This window comes from Nomascus leucogenys, chromosome 6, assembly GCF_006542625.1.
Source record: "Nomascus leucogenys isolate Asia chromosome 6, Asia_NLE_v1, whole genome shotgun sequence".
Taxonomy (NCBI): Eukaryota; Metazoa; Chordata; class Mammalia; order Primates; family Hylobatidae; genus Nomascus; species Nomascus leucogenys.
In genome coordinates this window covers 50,174,969-50,199,691 of record NC_044386.1, presented here as the reverse complement: position 1 = coordinate 50,199,691, position 24,723 = coordinate 50,174,969, and the positions used below count along the sequence as shown (strand labels likewise).

General features: G+C 42.1%; 1 protein-coding gene across 7 annotated transcripts in view; it reads right to left on the bottom strand.

The window, feature by feature from the left end:
* Positions 1–15,076: 15,076 nt before the first annotated feature.
* Positions 15,077–24,723, bottom strand: part of LOC100589061 (aromatase) — a 128,215-nt gene continuing 118,568 nt past the window's right edge. For 5 of the 7 annotated variants that reach the window (XM_003266925.4, XM_030814094.1, XM_030814095.1 and 2 more), the window contains 4 exons: positions 22,992–23,106; positions 22,361–22,523; positions 19,334–19,575; positions 15,077–18,081 (listed from right to left, as the gene is read on the bottom strand). In XM_003266925.4, coding sequence (XP_003266973.1) covers positions 17,833–18,081; positions 19,334–19,575; positions 22,361–22,523; positions 22,992–23,106 — 769 coding nt within the window. In that variant the 3' untranslated portion in view covers positions 15,077–17,832. The remainder of the gene's footprint in view (positions 18,082–19,333; positions 19,576–22,360; positions 22,524–22,991; positions 23,107–24,723) is intronic. The other 2 variants (XM_030814093.1, XM_030814098.1) reach the window with 1 other exon arrangement.

Here is a 24,723-nt window from a genome sequence, read left to right as displayed (position 1 = left end):
GGGCTCTGGGTTCTTGTCCAAGGGTCACCTACTCCAGCGGCAGGTATCCTGTCTGAACCTGTGTCCTAATTTGTAAAAGGAGGCATTAGACTATGTGACGTCTAATGGTCCTTCGATCTGAAATCTCTACCTGTAAGCTCTTTAAAGATTCCTCTAAGCAGGTCTCCTCGCTGGATCTCACATTCTCTCCCCAAAGATCTTCCCCAGTCCCCATACCACATCTCCAGCCCTGCTCACCTGCATCCCCCTGTGGCCAGACGACTTGCTAACTCCAGCTGCCCACCCTGACCCCCAACCTGAGCCCCCTTTGAATGAGGTCCCCAGGCCCTGTTCACTGAGAATGGGAATCTTATGGTTCAGAAAGAAACTAGGCTGTGCTTCTTGGTCTTGAAGCCAGCTTGCCTCTCACTTCCTGACAAGTCCAAACCCAGGACAGCGGAAACAGCGAGAGCTATCAAGAAAGGAGGGGAAGGGAGCTGCCAGCACTTTCCATTGAGCAAATGGCTGAAGTTCCCAGAAAAGCTGGAGCGGAGAAACTCTGGGGAGGCACATAAAGTTGTTGTGGTCCAGGAGTGGATGCCTGAGGAGCCCAGAAATTCCCAAGGGAAATGTTGTGGGGGTCGGAGTTCCTGTGCCAGCAGGGGTGGGAGGTAGAGCCAGCCGTACGTGGCTATTGCTATTAATGTGACCTCATGTTCAACCCTGGTGTTTTCTAAACAAACAAGACTTTCCAGAGAATTTTTGTATTTATTTTGGAGCACCCATATATACACATATATTCAGCCTCAGCAGAGCCTAAGGCAGGGTTCCTGGGGTGAAGGAAAATTATTTTTCTTAGTTTTCAACCCATAGGGAAAATTATTTTTCTTAGTTTTCAACCCATAGGGACTGACACTTTAAAAAATGCAATAAAAATAAATTATTAGAAAATGAAATGAAGACCACCGAAACTAGTCTCTACTCTTCCTTCCCTTCCCTTCCCTTCTCTCCCTTCCTTCCTTCCTTCTTTTCTTTCCTTTCTTTCTTTCTTTCTTTCTTTCTTTCTTTTCTTTCTTTCTTTCTTTCTTTCTTTCTTTCTTTCTTTCTTTCTTTCTTTCTTCCTTTCTTTCTTCTTTCCTTCTTCTTTCTTTCTTTCTTCTTTCTCTCTTTCTCTTTCTTTCTTTCTCTCTCTTTCTTTCTTTCTGTCTCTCTCTCTCTTTCTTTCTTTCTCTCTCTCTCTTTTCTTTTCTTTTTTCTTTCTTTTCAACAGAGTCTTGTTCTGTCACCCCGGCTAGAGTGCAGTGGTGTGATCTCAGCTCACTACGACCTTCACCTCCCAGGTGCAAGCGATTCTCCTGCCTCAGCCTCCCAAGTAGCTGGGATTACAGGCATACGCCACAAGCCCAGCTAATTTTTGTACTTTTTGTAGGGATGGGGCTTCACCATGTTGGCTAGGATGGTCTCAAACTCCTGACCTCAAGTGATCCACCCCTGGCTTGGCCTCCCAAAGTGCTGGGATTAGAGGTGTGAGCCACCATGCCCAGCCTCTACTCTTTTTCATGAGACAAGTCCTCTGGTGATGTGCTTAATGATGTGGCTGTTGTCAAATTGCTGTAAATTTTCTAGACACTGACTCCGTATCTATGTTTATCTCACCAGGAACCCTCAAACAGTTTGCAGACTAGCCCCAGCCTATGGGTACACTTTGAGAAGACCTGGTCTAAGCCACTCTGACTTCTGTATTCTCTGTAGATGAAGGACATCAGTGGAGATAATAATTTTTAACAAATAGTTTCCACAAAGAGGAGAGGAGTATTCATAGCACTTTATTTGTCAACTTTACAAATTACACAGTCACATTAAAGATACATTTTGTGTGCAGATGACCATGGCACTCTGAGGAATAATTGAGTTTCTCGGCATCACTAGGACTATTGTTTTCCTACTTTAAACTTGAACATGCTTAGGATACCAGACAGTAAAAAGTACAGGAACAATAGCACATTACAAAATTTTTATAAAACTCTACTTTACTCACCCTAAAAGCCCAGATCCATGTTACTTTATTGAGAAAAACATGTCCAGAAATGGCCACAAACAGGGGCTGGCTCTTATGGGACAGTAGTCAACTCATCACATATCTTTCCTATTTTCCACTTATTTTCAGCTTTGAATTTTAATAACTGCATTTCATCCGTTTCTGTTTTGATTTCAGATACAAAGTGAGTTACATTTTTTAAATTAGAAAATAAGGATTTCACATTATATTTAATGTTTTAGGTACATTAGCAATCTGGCTTCAAAATGATCCTCTTGTTTGGAAACACCCTGAAAATATGAAGGAAAAGACAGTCCTAACCCCCTGAATGAAGTGTGATTTTAATGGAATAATATTGGTTTTCAGTAGACATACCAGAACTTCTACATTAAATTTAGGGATCATACTGTTATTCTAATGATGCTGCCACTGCTTGGAACAATTTTGGAATGGCTTTTTTTTTTTTTTGGAATTGCTTTCAGTGGACAATTTTGAAGAGAGATGAATAAGAAATAGTGTTGGGCTGTGCATGGCAGAGATCACTGGCCTGAAAGTCTCCATGTGAGCCAATGATTTCCTAACTTCCTGTGTTCACAGAGCACTTTATGTTACTAATGCCTTTATTAAAGTAATCAAGGACCCCAAACACGGCTCAAGACAGTGAAAGTTATGATGAAATTAAAGTGTAGTCACAGTGTAGTTACAACTACATGATGAGGTTGTCTCAGAGGGTTTCTAAAGGCACACATAGTTGTGGCTCTATTCATTTAGTCACCTGTGTCACAATTTGAAAAGAGTCCTTGCTGTCCTGATCAGGCTCGCTTTTTTTTTTTTTTTTTTTTAAATCAAAGACGAAGTTGCTGCATGTCTCCTGGGTGTCCTTGGCATAGCTGCCTTGTGTTCCTGCCCCTTCCTCTTAGGAGTCACAACCCCTAAACGCTACACCACATCACACCTCGCACTTAGCTCAACTCTGAACTCCTATGTAATAAAATTCCTTTCACACATGGGTAACGTGGATCAAGTGTGATTGCACCACGGCGAGGGATTTGCAGTACCAGTAGCTGCAGCATAGGAACTGAGCAGCACTAGTCCCAGGTAGCTGGAGGCACAGCCTTAGATAGGAGCCTTCCTCAGCATAGTGAATAGGGACAGACGTTTCTTTATTGTAAAGCACCAAAATTATAGATACCAGCCAAGCGTTAGAGGATTAACTACAACAGAGATATAATCCGGGTACCATGTCCAGCACCCTGGGAAGACAATAATCAACCCTCCTGAAAGAATGTGAGGCCTGGTAGCTGGCGGGAACCTTTGATATACCTTAATAAACTTTATCATTACAGTGATATGTAATGATTATATTACATTAAATGATTACATTAAATGATTACATTTAATCATTTGAGACTTATGGAAAGAATTGTAATGGAATCTTTTAGATATGTGTAAACTAACAACATAATTTTAGGATTATCTTATGTGAATTCAGGTGTAGGTAAGACAGCCAGTGAAAAATTATGTGAAGCAAATAATTGGAAAACTTTATATATGTTTCAAAATCCAGCTGAGACCTCCAAGGATAACTGGGCTCCTAAATAATGCCATTTTACCTCTTGATGTTGGGACAGCCCTGTGGTGTAGGATCTGGCTTCCATGGGTTTGTCTGTGTCGTGCAGACGATCCAGTGGTCTAGAAGTTCCAGCCAACATGCCAAGTCTCTGGCACACATGCTTCAGAGGGTCCTGGTGTGAATCTACTTTAGTTTCTTGTCCCTCCTCTGTCCCATTATGTAACCCACTTTCTTCCTCCCGCCTGCTTTCCCTATGTGACATGCCCTCCAGGTTCTTCAGCCCATATCCTCCAGCTTCATCCAGGCATTTTCCCCACCATGGTCATTCCACATCTGCTGCCCTGTCTAAATCATGGGAAGAGACAAATCTGGAGGAGAGGTAAGGGATGATGGAGGCACAGATCACAGATCTGGGAACTGGGGGTAGAGAGGGGAGAGCCAGTGGCAGAGGGGCCAGAGACAGGAATGGGCAAGAGTGTGAGCTGGGCACTTGGAATAGGGCTTCCTCTCACTTTATAATCTTCCCTGTGCTTCCCAGGGTCTATGCATTTGCACCTGCACCTGCATTTGTGGCCAGGTTCAGGGCATCTTTCCTAAACCATCCCTCAATCACAGCAAAACACCCTCAACTGTTGGCTCCACTTTGTCTCTATAAATGGTACCTCAGTAATATGAACTGAAACAGGTTATTTAAGACCATGGGTTAACAAATAAAGGTTTTTAGCCAGATGATAACAAAATTACTTTGCAGACATATTTCATTTTCCAAGAAACCACACAATATATGTACATCACTCATAAAGAATTTCTTACTCAAAATAAATGTAAATGAACTTGGCTTCTGGGACATAAATACAAATTATTTAGAGCTGTGGTTAATCCCCAGCATTTAAAGGATGTGGGGTAAAAGATGGAGTCCTGACAGTGGCTGTGGGAAGTAGCTTTTCAAGCCCAAGTTGAGGCTACAGGATCAGTTGTTTGGACAAGAGAGACAGAAGCCGGGCTGTGTAGCCAGGTCTGAGGAGTCCAGCTAAGGAAGGCAAGGGTTTGGCTATAACAGGGACATCTCACCAGCTTCCTGCCTAGTCTGGCTGTTGGGCATAGCTACCTCTATCTAGATCAGCCTGGGCAACAGGAGACACTGTCTATACAATTTTTTTTTTAAATTAGCTGGACATGGTGACTCGTACCTGTATTTCTAGCTACTTGGGAGGCTGAGGTGGGGGAATAGCTTGAGCCCAGGAGTTTGTGGCTGCAGTGAACTACGACTGCACCACTGCAGTCCAGACTGGGTGTCAGAGCGAGACCTCGTCTCTTCAAAAAAGAAAAAAGTCAATTTTCAACCACCTCACACCCATCAGGCTGGCTACTATTTAAGAAAACAAAAACAAACAGAAAATTGCACTGTTGGTGGGAATATAAATTGGTATAGCCATTATGGAAAAGAGTATGGTAGTTCCTCAAAAAAACGAAAAAGAGAATTAGCGTATGATCTAGCAATTCCACTTCTGGCTATATATCTAAAATAATTGAAAGCAGGGACTTGAACAGATGTTTGTACATGAATGTTTTTAGCAGCATTATTCGCAATAGCCCAAGTGCCTATAGACAGATCAATGGATAATAAAATGTAGTATATGTATACAATGAAACATTATTCAGCCTTAAAAAGAAAGGCTATTTGGACACATGTCACAACATGGATGAAACTTGAGGACATTGTGCTAAGTGAAATAAGCCAATAAGGACAAATCCTATGTGATTATACTTACGTGAGGTATCTAGAGTCATGAAATTCATAGAGACAGAAAATAGAATGGTGGTTGTCAGGGGTTTGGGAGGAAGGAGAAATGGAAATGTTTGGTGGGTACAGAATTTTAGTTTTGCAAGATGAAATAGTTCTGCTGTGAGTGGTATACAACAAGGTGAATGTACAAGTACCACTGAGCTGTATTAAAAATGGTTAAGATGGTACATTTTATGTTATGTATATTTTATCACAATTAAAAATTTTTAGAAAGGGAAAAAAAGGGTTACATCTTCCCATCTGTGCATCTCACGACTGTGTTATTACTGAGAGCTTGATGCCAGTCCCTTAGAAACACAAGGATGACTTGAAAACTTATGTACCAATTCATTTCCTCCAATTTCCCCCGTAATGAATAGAACCATAGTTCATCAGGAAAAGAAAAGTAACTTGAATATAGGCCAACTAGACCAAGGCTGGCCCACGTCCAGACCTCGGAGGAGGGAAGTGCTGAAAAAATCAGCTTCATTCATCAATGGGCAAGGCATCTTTTGCCATTTCTGCCTTGCCTTGCACAGGCAGGCTGAGATGCGGTCTTGCTTTACGGTTCAGGAGAGAGGGCCAGAACCAGGCTGGCAGGGCCCTCTGCTGGGAGGCGGCCTCCGGGGCTGAACTGAGATTTAAACCCCATCCCTGGGGTGGTGGCACCACTGCAGAGGCAGCAAACAGCCCTACAGCTGGCAGCCAGTAGCCTGAGCTTCCTGGCAGGGAAAGCTAGACTTTATTGAGCACAGCCTGGACTGAGAATAGGGAGGCCGAGCTTCCAGTCCTCATATTGCCCCAAATAGCCGTGTGGCCATATGCAAAACGTTCTTCACTTCTAATACCTCAGGGTTTGTAGATGGTGGATTGTGCCCACTCTAGCCAGAAAGTTCCATTAAGCTATGAATGTAGTAAAATCATATAAAGAATTTCCCTGAAACCCTGAGATATGATTAATTTCTAACAAGAAAAGGTGCCATTGTTTTATCCTAATGAACCTTAGTCATTTTTATTTCCAGAATCTATATGAAGGTCTTTGAGGCTCTGACTCATTTGAGACATTCATATGTGAAGTCTGGTCTGATGGTAATTTTAAGTGAGGAAGAAAGCTGGTTATAGAGCAAAAGTTTAAAGAGGAAAAGAATACTAAGTGCAGGCATCAGTTATGTCTGTCTTGTGTGATAGTAAAATGAACACAGGACTTCAAGTCAGAAAAGCTGGGTTCAAGTCTCTCTTACTGCCCCTCCCACACCCACCCCAGCTGTCCTCTCATCCCCCAGGAGCCATTCTCCACACAGCAGCCAGAGGGATTATTTTAAAACATATTAGGTCATAACATCCTTTGGCTTAAACCCTCTAGTGAGTTCCAACTGCACTTAAATGGCACATACACCAGTGGTGTTCTGGTAGGTGTTTAACAACTGGCTCTCTTGGAGGAGAGATCTGGGAGAAGAACCTGAGTTTGTTGTATTTGCCAATTATCATGGTGTAAATACTCCCACTATGGCCAATTTCAAGCTATCAGTTTGACATTAATCAGCTCTTAAAACCCTGAAAACTTAACAAGTGGCTCTCATGAGCTAGAATGAGCCGGATCCAGCGACTCTTTCTATTTAAAATCCAGCTTCTTTCCGGGGCCTCTCACGACCTAGTGTGGTTTGTCCATCTTGCCAGCTTCACCTCGTTTCGTGTTCCCTCTGATCATGACACTGCAGCCACTCTGCCTGTGTCAAATATTCCATCTCAAATGTACACCCTCAAATATTCCAAGCTTGATCTCACATGAGAGCCTTCTCACTTGCTGTTCCCTCCACCTGGAACTTTCTTCTCTAGATCTTGACTGGTTACTCTTTGTCAATTTGATCTTAACTTCAGTATGTCAGGGAGGCCTTACCTGAGCATCTAATTCCAAAATAGAGCCCCCTCCCCCATTACTATCTCATTACCCAGTTTATTTGCTTCATAGCGCTTGTCGCTATCTGAAATGATCTGCTTCATTATTTGTTACTTTATTTGTTAGTTCTGTTTTGACATACAGGGTGCAAAGCTATAGGCACTAAGAACAAGGTCCAGCACATAGTATGTGGCAATAAATGTTTGTTGAAGAAATAAATGATTAATAGATCAAAAATAAATTATTTCTGTTACAAGATGGAGTTATTTAAGCAGTAGAAAATTCCCAAATTCATTCTGACAATTTATAAAACTGGTTTCAAAGTTTTTTTTTTTTCAGTTGACATAGTTTTCTTTTGAGGTGGAGAAAAGTATACATGCACTTTTAAAGACAAGATCAGGGACGGTCTTCTCTTCAAAATGAATGATTTGAAAGACCTCTAGGCCAGGGGGAAGGAGGAGGAGGAAGAAAACAAAAATATGTAATTGGCGTATTCATTTTCCTAAGAGCCATGTGAAGAGAAGGGGACCAAAGGAAGAGTAAAGAAAGGAAACAGACATTCTCTGAACATCGTTGCTGCCCCTTATATGCTGGGTTCTAATACTCAAGATCTACCTAATGGAAGAATCCTGTGGGGCATGTGTTTCACAGATGAGTAAAACTAGGCTGTAGGAGGTTAAGCAACTTGCCCCAGGACACACAGCTGGTAAATAGTAGAATTTAATTCTAAGCTGACCAAGTTCAAACTTTTCCTGATTATGTATCTCCTACATAATAGGAGATAGGGTGGCAGGAGGGTCTCCTCCAGAAGAAATTCTATGAACAAAGAAACCACATAAGTAATGATGGCAGATACCTAACAGAAGATTTGAATTATGGGAACATCTATTCTTAATTCACTGGGATGAAAGAAGAGACACATTTTCATAGTTTGAATCCTTATGAGTAAAGAGTTTGATGGGAACTTCAGAAGAGTGGAAAAAGCACTTTTTTTTTTTTTTTTTTTTTTGAGACGGATTCTCACCCAGGCTGCAGTGCAGTGGTGCGATCGCAGCTCACTGCAACCTCCGCCTCCCAGGTTCAAGCAATTCTCCTGCCTCAGCCTCCCAAGTAGCTGGGATTATAGGCACCTGCCACCACAGCTGGCTGATTTTTGTATTTTTAGTAGAGATGGGGTTTCACCGTGTTGGCCAGGCTGGTCTTGAACTCCTGACCTCAGGTGATCTGCCTGCTTCGGCCTCCCAAAGTGCTGAGATTATAGGCGTGAGCCACCATGCCTGGCTGGAAAAAGCACTTTTAGTTGATCACTGTAACAACAACAACAACAACAACAAAAACAAAAAAAACAGGATTACAGGGATAATTTTCTAGTGATTTATTTGAGCAGGATAAAATCCTGTTTGGTAGCTTCCATATGTGTCACAGCTATTGTGGCTTCATGGACTTAACAGTCTTGAGACACATGGCTACCTGGGTTGGGGTGTAGGTTGGGGACATTTATGCAATAGAAGAGTGTGCAAGGGAAGATGCTAATTGCCTCCCAAGGGCTTCCACTTAGGGGCACAGAGGAGTTATAACCTGTGCAGAGCTGCAGAAGACCCGCCCCAGTGAGGCTGAAGACTCCATGAAGATAGGGTGCAGAGTGTGATCAAGAGGGATCTTGGGTATAAAGCATGAGGATAAAAAAAACCTTCTAGACTAGATCAGTGCTTCTCAGCCTTTAACATGCAACCAGAGCATGTGAGGATCTTGTTGCAGTGCAGATTTGGACTCAGCAGGTCCAGGTGGGGCCTGGGCATTCCTATTAAAACAAACTCCCAGGTGGTGCTGCTGCGACTGCTCTGGGGATCACACAGCTACACATTTTGGCTCACCTTGCTACTCAAAATGTGGGCCACCTACCTCAGCATCAGTGTGACCTGGGAGCTTGTTAGAAATGCAGAACCTCAGGCCCTAGTCACACCCACTGAGTCAGAACTTGAATTATATCAAAATCACTAGGTGATTCACACATTAAAGCTTAGGCATTACTGCTCTAAAAATTGAGAAGTGCCAGTCTATTCTGGGGGTGCAGTGGGTCGAATGGGGGCCCCCAAAAGATAAGTTCACATCCAAGTCCTTGAACCCGTGAATCTGACCTGATTTGGACAAAAGGATCTTTGCAGATGTAGATTAAAAGCCTTGAGATAAAATCATCTTGGAATACTTGGGTGGGCCCTATATCAAATACTGTGTCCTTAGGGGAGAAGGTGGAGGGAAATTTGAGACAAAAGAGGGAAAGATACAGACAGAAGAGGAAGAGGCAATGTGACCACAGAGGCAGAGATTAGAGTGATGCAGCCACAAGCCAAGGAAGCCAGGGATGGCCTACAGCCACCAGAAGCTCAAAGAGGCAAGGAAGGATTATCCCGCAGAATTCCTCTCCAAGGGAGCGCGGCCCTGCCAACACCTTGATTTCAGGCTTCTGGCTTTCAGAATTATAAGAGAATACATTTCTGCTCTTTGAAGCCACCTAGTTTGTGGTAATTTGTTGCAGCAGTTTTAGGAAACAAATATAAGGAGGAAGGGCTATATTTCATCTACACAAGAGTTTGTCGTGATGAAAGGGGAGTGGCTGCCTCCGCTTCACCAGCTCAGAATAAAAGGGTGACCTCAGCCAGAGCAATTCAGGATGGTGAGTGCAGATGGTAAGAGAAAGGGGAAGTAGATAACAGGAGGCTCAGGAGGGAATGAGGGAACTATGGAAGATGGATCTGCAGAGGTAGAAGAAAGAGAAGGATGAAAAGCAAACATCCCAGGTTTGCTGGGGTGGCATTCAACAATAGGGGCAAGATGGCAAGCCTGGGGTTGGGAGACAGGCTGGGGTTTCTCCAGAGCACAGTCCTCAGAGCTGGTCCTGAGACAGGCCGAGGGGAACTGCAGAAGGAAAGAACTACCGAGAGGATTCATTATGCAAGGAGCCACAAAAGACCTGTGAGAAGTAGAAATACAGGCTGTTGAGAGAGGTTAGAATGAGACCCAAGAAGGAGAACCAGGATCAATTGCATTACAATAGGATGAAATGTGCTTTTTTGATTCACTTGGAAATGAGTTAGTCTTGTAAATAGGCATAGTGTTACCTATCCTGGCAACCAATGGGCATCAAATGTGATTATTAAACACAAAATACCATATATTTGTGATCCTTATGAGTATCGGCTGATTATTAAGCTAAGAGAGATTCTTCTGAAAGATGGCCCCTTTGAGGCTGTGTGTTCCCCAAAGCCAGCTTTTTGGCTTAACTTAGAAAATGTGTAAATCCTCACCAGTTGGTTGTAGAGAGGGGCACAAACCCATGGACTTGTGGAATCTTCACTTGCAGGAGTCCTAAAGTTCATCTCCTCCAATTTCCCAATGAGCAGGAATATCTACCCCCAACTGCTAGTATCCCTGACCAAGATGTATCTGGCTTCCCCCACCTGGCCATGTTTTTCTTGCTTAAGTGTGTAGATTGATCATTCACTGTCTTTCAGTGGCACTTAGTAGACTGCAAAGGCCGCATTTTAGAATGTGTACATGTGGCGCCTATTCTTAGGAATTTAATAGTACTAACTTCTTTTACTGGTTTAAAGATTCACTCTCTCATTCATTTAACAGAAATGTACTGAGAGCATGCTGTGTGCCAGACATGGAGATGAGTGAAACGTGGATGACTAGAGAACACATATGGATCACTTTACTTTGGTTGCTTAATATAGCTGAATCAATAGAATTGGTTTGACTCACCCCTAGCTGTTTGTTGGAGAGACAGGGCAAAGTCTCAAGTCACTGTTCTTGGACTTATTCCCATGGTGGAGTGGCTGGTGTGAGTTATGATAGGAGCCAGAATTCCCTAGTTTCCTCAATACCTCTATTCCTCCAATATTAATACCTAAATTGTTGACCAATTAAACCCTACACACATTTATTGTTATACTATATTTGATTTCCAAAAGGACCAAAGCACACTTTTAGTGAGGCATACAGGAAAAATCATCATAGACTTTGGAATAAGCCAAGAAGTTAAAATTCCTAGCTGAGTGAATGTAGGCAAGTTACTCTGGGAATCAGTTTTATCAGCTGCAAAATGGGAAATAATCTATACTTTGCATAACTGTTGTGCGGTTTAAATAAGATAACCTGGTCTATGGTCTGACTGATTTGTAATAATTCTTTCCCCTTCACACTTGCCCCAGGATCACACGCAAAGATGTGTCAACCATTCCTGCATCATCATGGGCAGGTATTTCTCTGAAGCGAGAGTTCATTTCTCCTTGCCTGTTTTTTGGTTGTTTTTAGAGCCACATGAGTAGTAAAAGCAGCTGCTGCATTATGAGAAGGTGTAAGCATGCCAGAGGCATTGGTGCCCAGAGAAAGTGGTCATTTCAGCAGGGAAGGGAGGTATTATTGAGATCTGAGTGCTTCAGTTGGTTTGAGTATAAAACCAACACCACTTAGAAAAAAATTATTTGCTTCAGCAAACCTGTTGGCTTGCTCAAAAGTTACAACAGGAATAAAGTAATTATTTGTGAATGAAATGTGTTCTATCAACATCTCCACCCCCCTGCAGCAGCAAGTTAGGGATACATGCAGACATACTAGTGTTCGGGGGCTTGCAAGTCAGCCAGTTGGTGCACACTGGATGCCCAAATCATCCTTTCAATGACCAAATTGTATGCTTGACCTGAGAGTGCCGTATACACTCAATTTGCTATTAGGGCTTAGATACAAAGGGGAAAAGATGCTATTATGTTTATGAAGCAAAATAGTAACTTAACATAATGAAGGCATCAGAAACTTATGAAGCAAAATAGTAACTTAACATAATGAAGGCATTGGAAACGACTGTAGAGCTCCTCTGGTGTAATCCGTATTTACAGAGGTGGCTACTGATATTCAGATTGGTGAAAGGGCATTGAAATCATCATAAGAATATGCACAGCTATGAAGGGAAGTCAGCCAGATGAAATCAAACAGCCCTGGACTTGGAGCTGGGATCCCCAGAGGAGTCCTGGATCTGGGGCTTAGTGGGTGGCTTTGGACAAACCACTCAGGCTCTCTGGGCTTTAGTTTTCACATCAGTGAAATGGGACTTCTCTGCCTTTCCCACTAGGTGAAGACAGGGTGCAAACGAAATGTTGGATATGAACAGGAATGATGTTAAAGACCTTAAACCATGGGCCCAATCCAGCTCACAGATGAGTTTGGTTTGGCTGGCACTGTGTTTGGTTTGGCTGGGACTGGCATTCAGGAACACGGAACCTGAATGACTTTAAGTGAGGCATTTTCCTTGTTTCCCACAGGCTCTACTTATAGCTGGTCTGATTGTCCAGTTTATGTTGCCTGCCTGGCTCCTATAGGCATTCTGATTTGGGAACCCTTGCAACCTAAACACCACATTATAGTGGACCAGCTTCATGTCTGGGTGAAGTAGGTGGTATCATTTTAGGGCTATCTGGAAAGTACCATCTCCTTTCCCTCCTCCTCTCCTCCAATAAGCCCAGCTTGCAGATGCCTATCAAGCTTTTGTGCAATTCCCTAGAAAACCAAAAACTTCTACTGTAAGGGAGGATGACATTTTGAAACTTAGCTATGCTTTATAACTTAGGTAGACACATTTATTTATTTATTTATTTATTTATTTATTTATTTATTTATTTTTTGGGGATAACGTCTCGCTTTGTCACCCAGGCTGGAGTGCAGTGGTATTATCATAGCTCACTTTGATCTCGAACTTCTGAGCTCAACCAATCCTCCCACCTCAGCCTCTCAAGGAGTTTTTAAAAAATGTTTTGGGAGTAGTTTTTGGTCATAGAACCTGAGACACTGGCCATATGTGTTAGGGTGTGTGTGGGTAGGGGAGGGAAACTCTACCAAGCAGGTAAAATAAAAAAAGAACAAAAATGGATGGATTGGGGGGAGTAATAACCACCTCACAGTATTGTTGAGAGAAGTAAATGATATGATTGTTAAAAGGGCTTAACGTAGTAAGAAAGTGCCTACAGTTACTGTTTTCCTGGCCTGAAAGAATGAATGCACTTTCACAACCCTTAGTTCTTCATCTATCCAGGCTTAACTATGCTAGAAGAGGAAGACTTTGTGCCCATGTGTCTGGCTTTGCCTCCTCCACACCAAACCCCTAGCTTATCCCTATTGGAGATAACTATGTGAGGGACTGAGTATTTCATTAATTTATGGAAACCTTGCCAGAAGAAGAAATTGCATAATAGCTGTCAATCATAATAGACTTATTAGCATTTGCCAATTTGGCCAAAATGTAGGCAATTTTATGGCCATGATGCAGTCTGCCTTGCACACTGTGTGTTTATAGAAAATGACTATTTTTTAAATCCACTCCTTATTTTTTAATGCAGTGACAAATCTGAAATGAACTGAAATTGTGCGAAGCTAGAAATGTTCCTGATGGTCAGGTAACGGCCAAATGGAATCTGATAATTTCCTATTGAGGCAGCTGTTGGAATACACTCATTAGTACTACTACCACTTCATACTAACTAAACGTTTACAGCACTTTCCCCTATCTCTTTTGAGAAAGCACCTTGAAACACATTTGGGAAGTAGGGAAGGCAGGTAAAATCATCCATATTTCATAGATGAAGAAACTGAGATACTCGTTGCTTCAAATTCCTTGGGCAATGAGATGGGGAATGAGCAGCCCTTAAAAGGAGTTTACCCAGCATCACATGGCAAGAGAGCTGGGGAAGTGGAATGAGACTCCCCAGTCTCTCAGAAGGTTAGTCCTGCTGCAAAAAGATGGCACGAGAGAGGGGACAAGGGCTTTGGAATGAGAGGTGGACTCAAATCCAGGTTGCTCCTTTACTAGCTGAGTGGGTGCAAGTCCCCAAACTTCCTGGGACTCTGTCTTATCAATAGGCTGCAGGGATTACTGAGGCATTCATACTGATGGGAAAGTTGTCATGAAACCTAATATGAGATAATAGAAGCATCTGGCACATCATCTCCTGCCGCCCTCTACTGCACAAGGAGAGGTTTGAGGAGATCATGATTCAGCCTAATTACTGAACTCGGCATTATCATGCCCTATGCTCAGTGAGAGGCTCCTGTGTACCAGCACTGTGCTAAAGGGCTTCACAGAAATTATTTCTTGCAATCTTCACAGTAATGCTTATGAGATAATTATTATCCCCATTGGATTGATGAGAAAACTGTGATATGGAGAGCTAAAACAGCTTGTCCAAAGCATATTCTTACGAAAAGCCAGAGCCCAGATTCAGGGCTCCACTGCCTCCCTATTCATGGAGTTGCAGAGCTGAAACAAACTTTAAAAATTACCTGGACCACAGGCACTCAGCTGCCATGCCTTGTAATTAAGACCTTCTTTGCAAGAAATGTTTTGCTAACAAATTAAAATACTGAGGTTTGTGAAACATTTGCTTTTGGTTATAAATCACAGTGGATTCGAGGTTATTCTTATGATTATTATCGTTTTCTTATGACTCTCATTTGTTTTGCACTTTGAAATGTTTTCTTGGTGGGAGAGAGCGGGGTATACTTAATGGGCTGGACTTGATGAATGGGGGTTGCCCTGTCTAAATACATTCCATTGTCTTGTTGACCTGGTAGAAACAGGGTTATGGCCATTGACTTCCTAGAATAGGCCAATACCTGCTAAAAGCTGCAGAAAGGAAATGAGGAAGTTGAAACAGGTAAGCCCTGACAGGATCGAGCCCTGAAGGGTTAATCCCTTGACTTTGTTCTTTGAGCTAAGAGCACGTGAAAGCATCATACGCTCCATTTGACTTATTACTTTGACAAGGTTTAATTAGTATGTCTTTCTGCAAGAATAGGTGAGAGATTCAGTCCCAGAGCCCAGCTGATACAGATTGAAAAGGGTCCCTCTATCCTTCAGTGGGCCAATGGCACATGCTTTTGTGGAATATTAGCACCATGAACAGTGAAAGGTGCTGCTTAGGAAAAAAAATGGCAATTTCCAAGTGGTATTTCTCAATAATGAGAGAGCTTGCTGGATGTGATTATTTTCCACTTGAGAGGGGGAAAATGGGATCTCAATGAAGGCATGGGGGTGTCTAGTATGCCCAAGGACATAGAAGGTTACAATTGTCCTTACAATTTGATAATGATAGAGCCCTTATATGCATGCATTTCACTGATAATTTACACATTCCAGTTCTTTCAGAACTGATGAAAATGGAATCCACAGTACATTGCACATTCAAGAGTGACAGTTAAGCACTTAACAATGAGGTAAAATTCTGAAGAGATAATAGAATTTTCAAATATGTGTTCATCAGCCTACTGAAAAGCCAATGGTACTCCAGAATTCCAAGGCCAAGCCTCTACAAACATATGGGGTTTGTCTATACGGGCTAAGCAGAGTGAAAAGTTGAACAACTATCCAGGTAATTTGATTCTGGGAGAGTTTGCTTGGATCATTCAAACCAATACTTCCCCTCTTCCTGTCCCTCCCCCATGTCCCTCACACCCACCCCCCACCCCTCCACTCCCAGTTTTCCCCCAGGATATTTTTGTACCTGCAAAATAGTTATCCATGTACAGCTATATCAAACATTCATTTCACTTTGACTGTGTAGACATAGACCTTGGCTTCGTATATACAGATAAAATACACAGAAATGTCCCAAGAGTATTGGATGGGTGAAGTACATGGATCCAAAATTGGGCTTCTTCCACCATGCAGCTCCAGCCAGAGGCGACGTAAACAGAGTGTTACTAATTTTCAAGTGAATTAATTGGGACACATTAAATCGCAAATCCTGGCCTTGCTTTCAGGGGTCCAAATTATTTGGATGATTGTCTTGACCTGACTACATACGTATTCAGGTACACAGGCCTAGTCAGTATATTTTTAGGCCATATAGATGATCCAAATAATTCCAAGCTCAAATAAATGTTTTATTATTTACTAATGTCCATTCTTGAATTCTTGGAATACCTACCTCTTTATTTGGTTTCTGCATCAGTTGGGAGTATCTCTGAGCAGGAATGTCTATTCAGAACTGAGCTTGGGAGTGAATACAGGGAAGCAGGATGGGGAAATGGGGATGGAGATAGATCACAAAAGAAAGAAAATAGCTCCTGCTTTCAGGGAGATTACACTGTCATCTTATACTCAGCTTATTACTAGACAGTAGGATGAAAAGAATAGTCAAATGGGATGGCAATGGATTCAATGACAAATATTTACCTATTTGTAAATAAGTTTAATTTTTTAGTTTTTCACTGACATTCAATAGAGATAGTTATATTGGCTGTATAACACAAGTAAAGTGGTGTTTGGAAAGTTCCTCCATTCATTTGATTTCCTTTAGAAAGCGAATTCCAAGGTGTGCATTTTATCCATGACCACATACAATGATTTAATGAACTAGATAATGTTAAATCTCTCAGGTAACTGTTAAATTTTGAGGTAGGATTAAAAAATACTTCAGGGGTTCTACTCTGACCATGTTCTTTACTGATCTGTTGCCCTTGGCTTTGGGGTCATGGGAAGAAAGAGGGAGAAAATGTCGAGGGAGAAGGATAAGGGGATGAGAGGAGTACCCCTTAGAAGTTTAAGCCCATTGGGTTGGGACTTTTCCTCCCCCAATCACTGAAGCTGTAGTAAGAGCAAATCAATGTCACATTTACAGTTATCTCTTGGTTAGCTACACTAATTGAGCTAAGCAAAAATGGGAACATGCCAAAAGGATTTTTATTTGAATTTGAAGTGCATCACGTGAATTTTTTTTTTTCTACAGCAGACACAAGGCCCTAATAATACTTAACCCAGGCTATTACTAAATTAGTTTGTATTGCCTGATGATTACATATAGTTTGTATTACCTGAATCTACAGGTAATACAATGAATTGTAGCACAGGCAAGTGGCTGAGGCACAAATCGACAGACTGGGAAAGAATTTCCTCTGATTTAACTTTTGCCACAGACAGATCATATGTGGACAAACAGGAATTAATTGGGCTTAATTCACAGGAAGGGTCAAATGCTGAATTTCTAAGCATTTCTCCAAAGACTATGAATGTTGCTGTTCCACCTCCACAGAAAACACAATTAAAGTACCTTAATTCACACTAGCAGGTGGGTTTGGCCCCAGGTACCCTGACACTGGCCTGGTCTTTCTAATCAACTTGAGTGTTTCTGCCCCAGACATAAAAATCCCCTTGGGTTGAGGCAGTAGAGCTCTACTGGGGAACCAGACATACATTTTGTTAATGAAGGCGTATCCTTCTCAAAGCACATTTGGTGGAATCAGGCCTTCATGGATACAGTTTCTTCACCGACTATTTCTCCCTCAAACTCTTGGCCTCTGCTTTTTCTCTTGTAGCCTGGTTCTCTGGTGTGAACAGGAGCAGATGACCAATAGCACCTAGCTTGGTGACAACCCACAGGAGGTATGCCTATAAAATGCCATGGGCCACTGAGTGTTCACTGTGAGGATGACACTATTGGCAAGGATGGATGATTTGTATGTGAACTAGTGATGAGAAATGCTCCAGAGTGGGTACTGACCAGCCTTCTCTAGTGTTCCAGACACCTGTCTGAGTTTCTTGGGGTAAAGATCATTTCCAGCATGTTTTTAGTCTCATCTGGGTGCAAGGACAAGTTGTGTATCTTCTGTATGCTCTCAACACACTGTCCTTGCAATGTCTTCACGTGGAATCGTCTCAGAAGCGTAACGAGGATGGCTTTCATCATCACCATGGCGATGTACTTTCCTGCACAGCCACGGGGCCCAAAGCCAAATGGCTGAAAGTACCTATAAGGAACCTATGAAAATGATCAGACAGTTAGCCAGAATATTAAAGGCTAGAGTCCCTCAGTATCTGTTTGATTCATTCTGAAAACATGGGTCAGTCAGAACACTGTTTTGGGGTTATCAGCCACAATGCCCTCCACCCCCTCAGATGAACAACTGGAACTCAAGCCCTTTCTCTGTCCTGTTTCATTCAACCCTTGTGATCTGACCCAACCTCAGAGAGTCCCCAGTTTTGCCTTTCATGTGCTGGGGTAAAGCAATGCAAACCAAATCTTATTACAGCAAGTGTTAGTATAATCAGGTAGCTCTGTGGAATAGCCACAGATTTACTATTGTTTTATAAGTCACTAAGGCAAAGATTATTTTTGTGTGACACCATATAAGAGACAAAGGCAAGCAAAGATGTAGATTCCTGGCCTATTCAGTGCCAAGCATCTAACTATTTTTAGTTATGCAGAAAATTAATGAGGACCACATCTGTCTTGTCCACATCTGGACTTAGTGCCTGGCATATAGTAGATGTTCAATAAATTTTTGTTGATCAATTGACTGATTTACATAGCATTATCTGGATTGCCCGCATAGAAACAAAATGAATTAGAGTACTGAACTATTTAGCATCAAGTTTCTACACCATAAGCAAATTGAAAAAAGGGCACTTAGGGAACTGTGTACGTAATTCAGATTGAAAAACATATTGCCTAAAATTTGACATAATGAAGTGTACACGTCAATTATAAAAAAAGAAAAACTGTCTCTCTTCTAATTATTAAGTCCTATTTAGAATGGGACCTACTGCTCATTGGGCCATTTGATGAGCCAAAGTCACTTTGCAAAAACCAAATCTTTTGGTCTCATTTGATTTTCATCTGAAGCGGTAGTGGACTTTCCTTTGCTCAGATGGTGCTATAGCTGAATGTGATGACATGATGACAAAGTTTAAATGGAAAAATAGGTTGGTTGAGTTAAACAAAAATCACTTCATTTTAGCCAAATGAAGGGCCCAGCTTTTTCACATTTTGACCTATTTTGTGGCCACCATGTAGATATTTCTTAGAGCTGGAGACCCAGCATCCTTGAAGGCTTGAGGATAAATACGGTAGCCCTGCTCCAAGCTAGGAGACATGTGTGCTCCTGGTGAGGTGGCAGAGGGAATGAGTAAGAAAAATGAAACATTTATGGTGCAAACACGAAGAACCAGAGAGGATTTAACAGTTGACATTTTCAAGAGTGGCACACTCAGTTTTAAGGAAGGGCTCTTACATTCTTTGCAAAATTTTCAAGAGTAAATTCATTGGGTTTGGGGAAAAACTCGAGTCTGTGCATCCTTCCAATATTCAGGATAATGTTCGTCCCCTTTTTCACTGGGTAGCCATCGATTACATCGTCTTCTAAGGCTTTGCGCATGACCAAGTCCACGACAGGCTGGTACCGCATGCTCTCATAAATGAAGTTTTCCATCACTTTTAATTTTTGTATATCATCAATCTTTATGTCTCTCTCACCTGTGGAAACAGATAAAAGGGACAAAGAAGGTAATGTTAGTTTCCATCTGTGATTGGTATTAAAGCTTCTATTTTTTCCACAAAACAGTTTGCTCTTGGTTGAAAAAAATTGTGGCTCTAATTCTAATGCACACCAGCAACCAGGGTCAAATATGTTATGCTTGGTCCACAGAGTGTTTTATAAAAATTCAGGTATGAAGCCAATTACCTTAAAAACTGGAGGAGTTTATAGAAATGCCTGAATATCCAGAAAACTTGGTGACACTGAACTTACATTCCCACATAGCAATAATGGGCTGACGCTGAGTGGCCAATTACCTGTTTAGAGGGGGCATACGTTGTACAGTTCCATCTAGACCACACCCAATCTGCTTCAAACATTCGTCTTATCTGCCTGCTTTCTGAAATCTTTGAGTTTTTGTTCCCTACTCTAAATTGTAGGGGACATTCATTTCCTCTCTTCACTTATGAGCAAACAGGCACCACAACCATCCCAGAGACGATGCACAGGCTGCTGCAGAGTCAAAGTGAGAGGGCAGATTTGATCTATTTCAATGAAATTTTCTCTTCTGGTTACCTGTGCAGTCATCTGCCCATGCATGTCACTGATAGTGTCTCTGCATCTCGTCAAGAAAGACCTGCAGTAGAGTGACAAGGACGTTCTCCCCACCACGACAAAATAGGTGCCTCAGATCAGCCCCGGGTGAGCTGGGGATAGATGGACACCCTCACTGTCTCAGATTAACCTGACACTGGTCAAAGAGGCTTAGATTATTCCCAGACATGGTAAAGCTTCAGAGATGCCACTTTTGCAGGATAAAAAATGGCCCAGGGTTCTGATGCAGCCCTGTCTCATATACAACGAAGCCACTGAGGAAAGGTCTAGTTTGGTCAGTCTTCTCATGGCCCTTCCTCTTACATACTGCCCTTGGCACACTCAAGGGTCTAATGGGGCCTGTATAGCTGGGGTTGGGAGGTAGAAAAGAAGATGATGGAGAAGGTGACCAAAGGTGCTCACTAGTTACCGAGTCTGTGTGTGGCACACAGGAGGGAGCATGGATGCTTGCAAATGGCTCTGCTGCTTTTCCATCTTTGCAGAGGCCTTTTGAAGTGTCAGGGGAACATTAACATGTACATGTACATTTCACTTCTCAAATAAATTGTATTCAATATGTATTAAAGGCTTATGGTTTCCCTGAACACCCTCCTTCGGTCTCTCTTTACTGTATTGAGCTTGTTTTCTTTTTCCCACCAGACCATGAGCCCCGTGAGTGCAGGGGTGGTGTTGGCTTGTTCAAGGCTGTAGCCCTGCACCTGGCACAGAACCTGATAGGAGGCATTCAAGAAAACATCCTGGAATTTGGAGTCCAGGTGTTATTCTTTATCCTTGCTATCTACCTTGCCGGGAAACTTCCCACCTGTGTGAGGCATCTGCATATCCCTTCTCTCCCATATTTAACCCTTCGATGAAATTTTCCCTTATGTTTAACTATTTCAAGCAGCACTCCAATGGTTTGAAAAAGACAATGCCCTTCTACAACCAAATAACTTGTTTTGCAGGGTCTGTAAGAGAGAGAAGTCCACATTCTGTGATATCTCTTCACATCTGTAAGAAATGTGTTCCTAAAAGATTACTCATGTGAAGGAAGTGTCAAATGAGGAATTCTGCTTTCTCCCAGAAAGCAAGTTTGATTTCTTTCAAAGGTGGCCTTGTTTCTGTAGAAGAGTGGAGCAGGATGAAACTGAAGCAGAGACAGAGCAGTAAGGCGGTAGAGTTGGAGAAGACCTGAGTGTGGACCTGGAAGCTCCCCTGCAGAGGGCAGGGGAGAGGAAGGGGCTAGCATCACTGGATTGGAGTGGAGAGGGAAATGTATCACTCCCCTGTCTTTGCTGTCATCCTCTCCTCTTCCTTCTGCCACAAACTGGAAGTTCATTTGTGAAGAGGCTGCTTGAAGCCCAGAAACAGTGCTATAAATGATAGACGATCATTTCCCTGGGACGATAATCTCCCTGGGAGATTCCACAAAAGTCTTTTGTAACTGACAAGGTAGGCAGAACATCGTATATGATCCCATGTTTTTGTAAAATGGACAAATCCAACCATAAATATGTGTTTGTGGGCAAATAGAAAAAGATTTTTTTTTTTTTTTTTTTTTTGAGACGGAGTCTCACTCTGTCGCCCAGGCTGGAGTGCAGTGGCGCAATCTCAGCTCACTGCAAGCCCCGCCTCCCGGGTTCACGCCATTCTCCTGCCTCAGCCTCTCCCAGTAGCTGGGACTACAGGCGCCCGCCACCACACCCGGCTAATTTTTTTTGTATTTTTAGTAGAGACGGGGTTTCACCCTGGTCTCGATCTTCTGACCTCGTGATCCACCCGCCTCGGCCTCCCAAAGTGCTGGGATTACAAGCGTGAGCCACCGTGCCCGGCTAGAAAAAGATTTTAGCAAATACACAGCAAACTATTAACAATGGTTGCCACGGGAAAGTGGGGATGAGGCTGGAGAGGAGGGCAGAAAGGATTGGGGGATGTCACTTACTGCTTTACACATCATTCTGTGATTTAAATTCCTCCCAATGAGCACGCATCATTTTTATGATTAAGAACACAGAAAAAGCTATCTTTTCAGTCTATCTGGTATAATCAAATGTGACAGAATGTCTTGCTTTATTGTTTGGAGCGAATTATAAAAAATTTTATGTTTGATATCAGATTCTTAGGACATAAGAAATGGACATTCAGAAGAAATTGTTTTTAAGATGTATTATTTATTTGATAAATTCTTACCAATAACAGTCTGGATTTCCTTCATTATTGCCTCTTCAACATTAGGGTGCTTTGCAATGAGTAACAGCATGAAGAACAAAGAGACAGACATGGTGTCAGGAGCTGCGATCAGCATTTCCAATATGCACTGGTTCACATTCTCTCTTGTCAGGTCACCACGTTTCTGAACAATTGGAAGATGGGAAAAATTTGGAAAAGTGAATCAAAGTTTCAAAAAATGAGGGGAGGTGACACTCAAGGATCAACAACCTCAACAAAATGAAATCATAGAAACCACATGTATCTGTGATTGACTGTGGACATTTTACATGACAATCTTTAGCTGAAAGATGAATGATTAGGCCGACTGTCTATGTATGTAGTGTCTTTGGCCTCCCCCAACTTGTTTTCATATTTTATATTGTTACACCGAAGAGTCACAATCTTAGCAGTCAGTCTTACTAGAATGTTCCAACCTTAAAGGCCTTACTGAAATATCTAATGTGTGGGCTATTTGGATTGGGATTACAGAACTGCTAGAGAAAGTATTTAAAAGTAGAAATATGCAACAGTTGCAAAAGGGGATCTTTACACACCTCTACACAGTCATAACATATGTGGCATGGGAATTATGGTTAGTTCAGGTCAGTACCTCCGCTAAAATCAACTCAGTGGCAAAGTCCATACATTCTTCCAGTTTCTCTTCTGTGGAAATCCTGCGTCTTTTTTCTGCTGTCAGAACTTCTATGGCATCTTTCAAATCCTTGCTGGAAAAAAAGTCAAAATATTGTCTGTTTGTACTCAGTTTAGACATCTAGCGAAACAGATTTATTTGCCATGTATTTAGGTCAAATGATCTGCTTTAATTGAAACCACTGGTGCTTATGAGTAAGTGAATTACTATTTTATTTCTTCATAAATACCCTTAAATTACATAGACCCTATACTTCATGTTAAGCTGCCGGAGTTAGCTAAGATTTCTGGATACTGGTAGCAAAATCAAGCCTGTGACTTCTAATTAAGGGTTAAAAATTGATATCAAAAGGCTAAATCTAGCAATGTTTTCCAATTTCTGATTTGGCAGGCACAATGTTTAAATTAAAAAAACAAAAACAAAAAAACCTGTGAGTGCTGTCAGGTGCTCTTCAGTTTGCCACAGGCACCTCCATTCCCTTGTCTTACATTCCCATAGCCTGCTTTTTTTTTTTTTCTTTTAATTGAGACAAAGTCTCAATCTGTCACCCAGGCTGGAGTGCAGTGGCATGATCTCAGCCCACTGCAGCCTCCGCCTCCTGGGTTCAAGCCATTCTCCTGCCTCAGCCTCCCCAGTAGTTGGGATTACAGGCACCTGCCACTACGCCCAGCTAATTTTTTGTATTTTTAGTAAAGACAGGGTTTCACCATGTTGGTCAGGTTGGTCTCAAACTCCTGACCTCAGGTGATCCGCCCGCCTCGGCCTCCCAAAGTGCTGGGATTGCAGGCATGAGCCACTGCACCCGGCCCCCATAGCCTGCTTTTATTTGCCTAGTCCTGAAGACTGTTGAGTTTGAGATTCCTGTTCTAAACAGTAAACTCCAGTGACTAGGTATCATTCTTGATATTTATTCTCATGCCTTGTTAGTTTCTGCCACATTGTAAACACTAATATGTGTTGAATGAATAACCAGCTGCATAAATACGTATAGGCATTTTGGCAGAGTGGTTGAAAGAACACTTGGACGGGGTGGGGTCAGGTCCTAGTTCAGGTTGTTCTCTTTCTATGTAAGATACTTTAAGTTTCTGGGCCCTACATCCTTTTAAAGTGAAGGGATCAGACTGGATGAAAAATAAAGTCACCTTGAATCTAAATTCAATTTTTCTTATCTGTGTCCTTAAGTGTATGTGTTCTTTGTAAGTGTATTGTTCCCTTATCCCAGAGAACAATGTTCTGTATTACATTAAATGTACAATAAATCCATCTTCCAAATTCTAATTGACATGTTCACCTATACACTTAAATACCCTACTGATCCATGCATTCATCAAATGTTTGCTGAGCATCTCCTATATACAAAGAACAGATATTCACTCAGCTGGGCTGTGGTGCCCTCTTCCTAGTAGGCTGAGAATGCTCATAGCATTCCCATCTGAGTACTGGCCCTGAATGGTCTGGGAGGTGTTGGAATGCCCCTAGCCTCTAAATTCATAGAGAGCTCCTTGAGGGAACTGCAGAAACCTGAGAGAAACCCTTATACAGACTCGCACAATAAATTTCTATGGGTCCAATGGCCAAGACCAAGACTAAACTAATGACTGAGAACTATGTAATGAACTCTTCAGACCACTACCACTGCCACCAACTCTGATCACAGGGAAAAGATGAATCTTTTATCTATTTGTTTTCA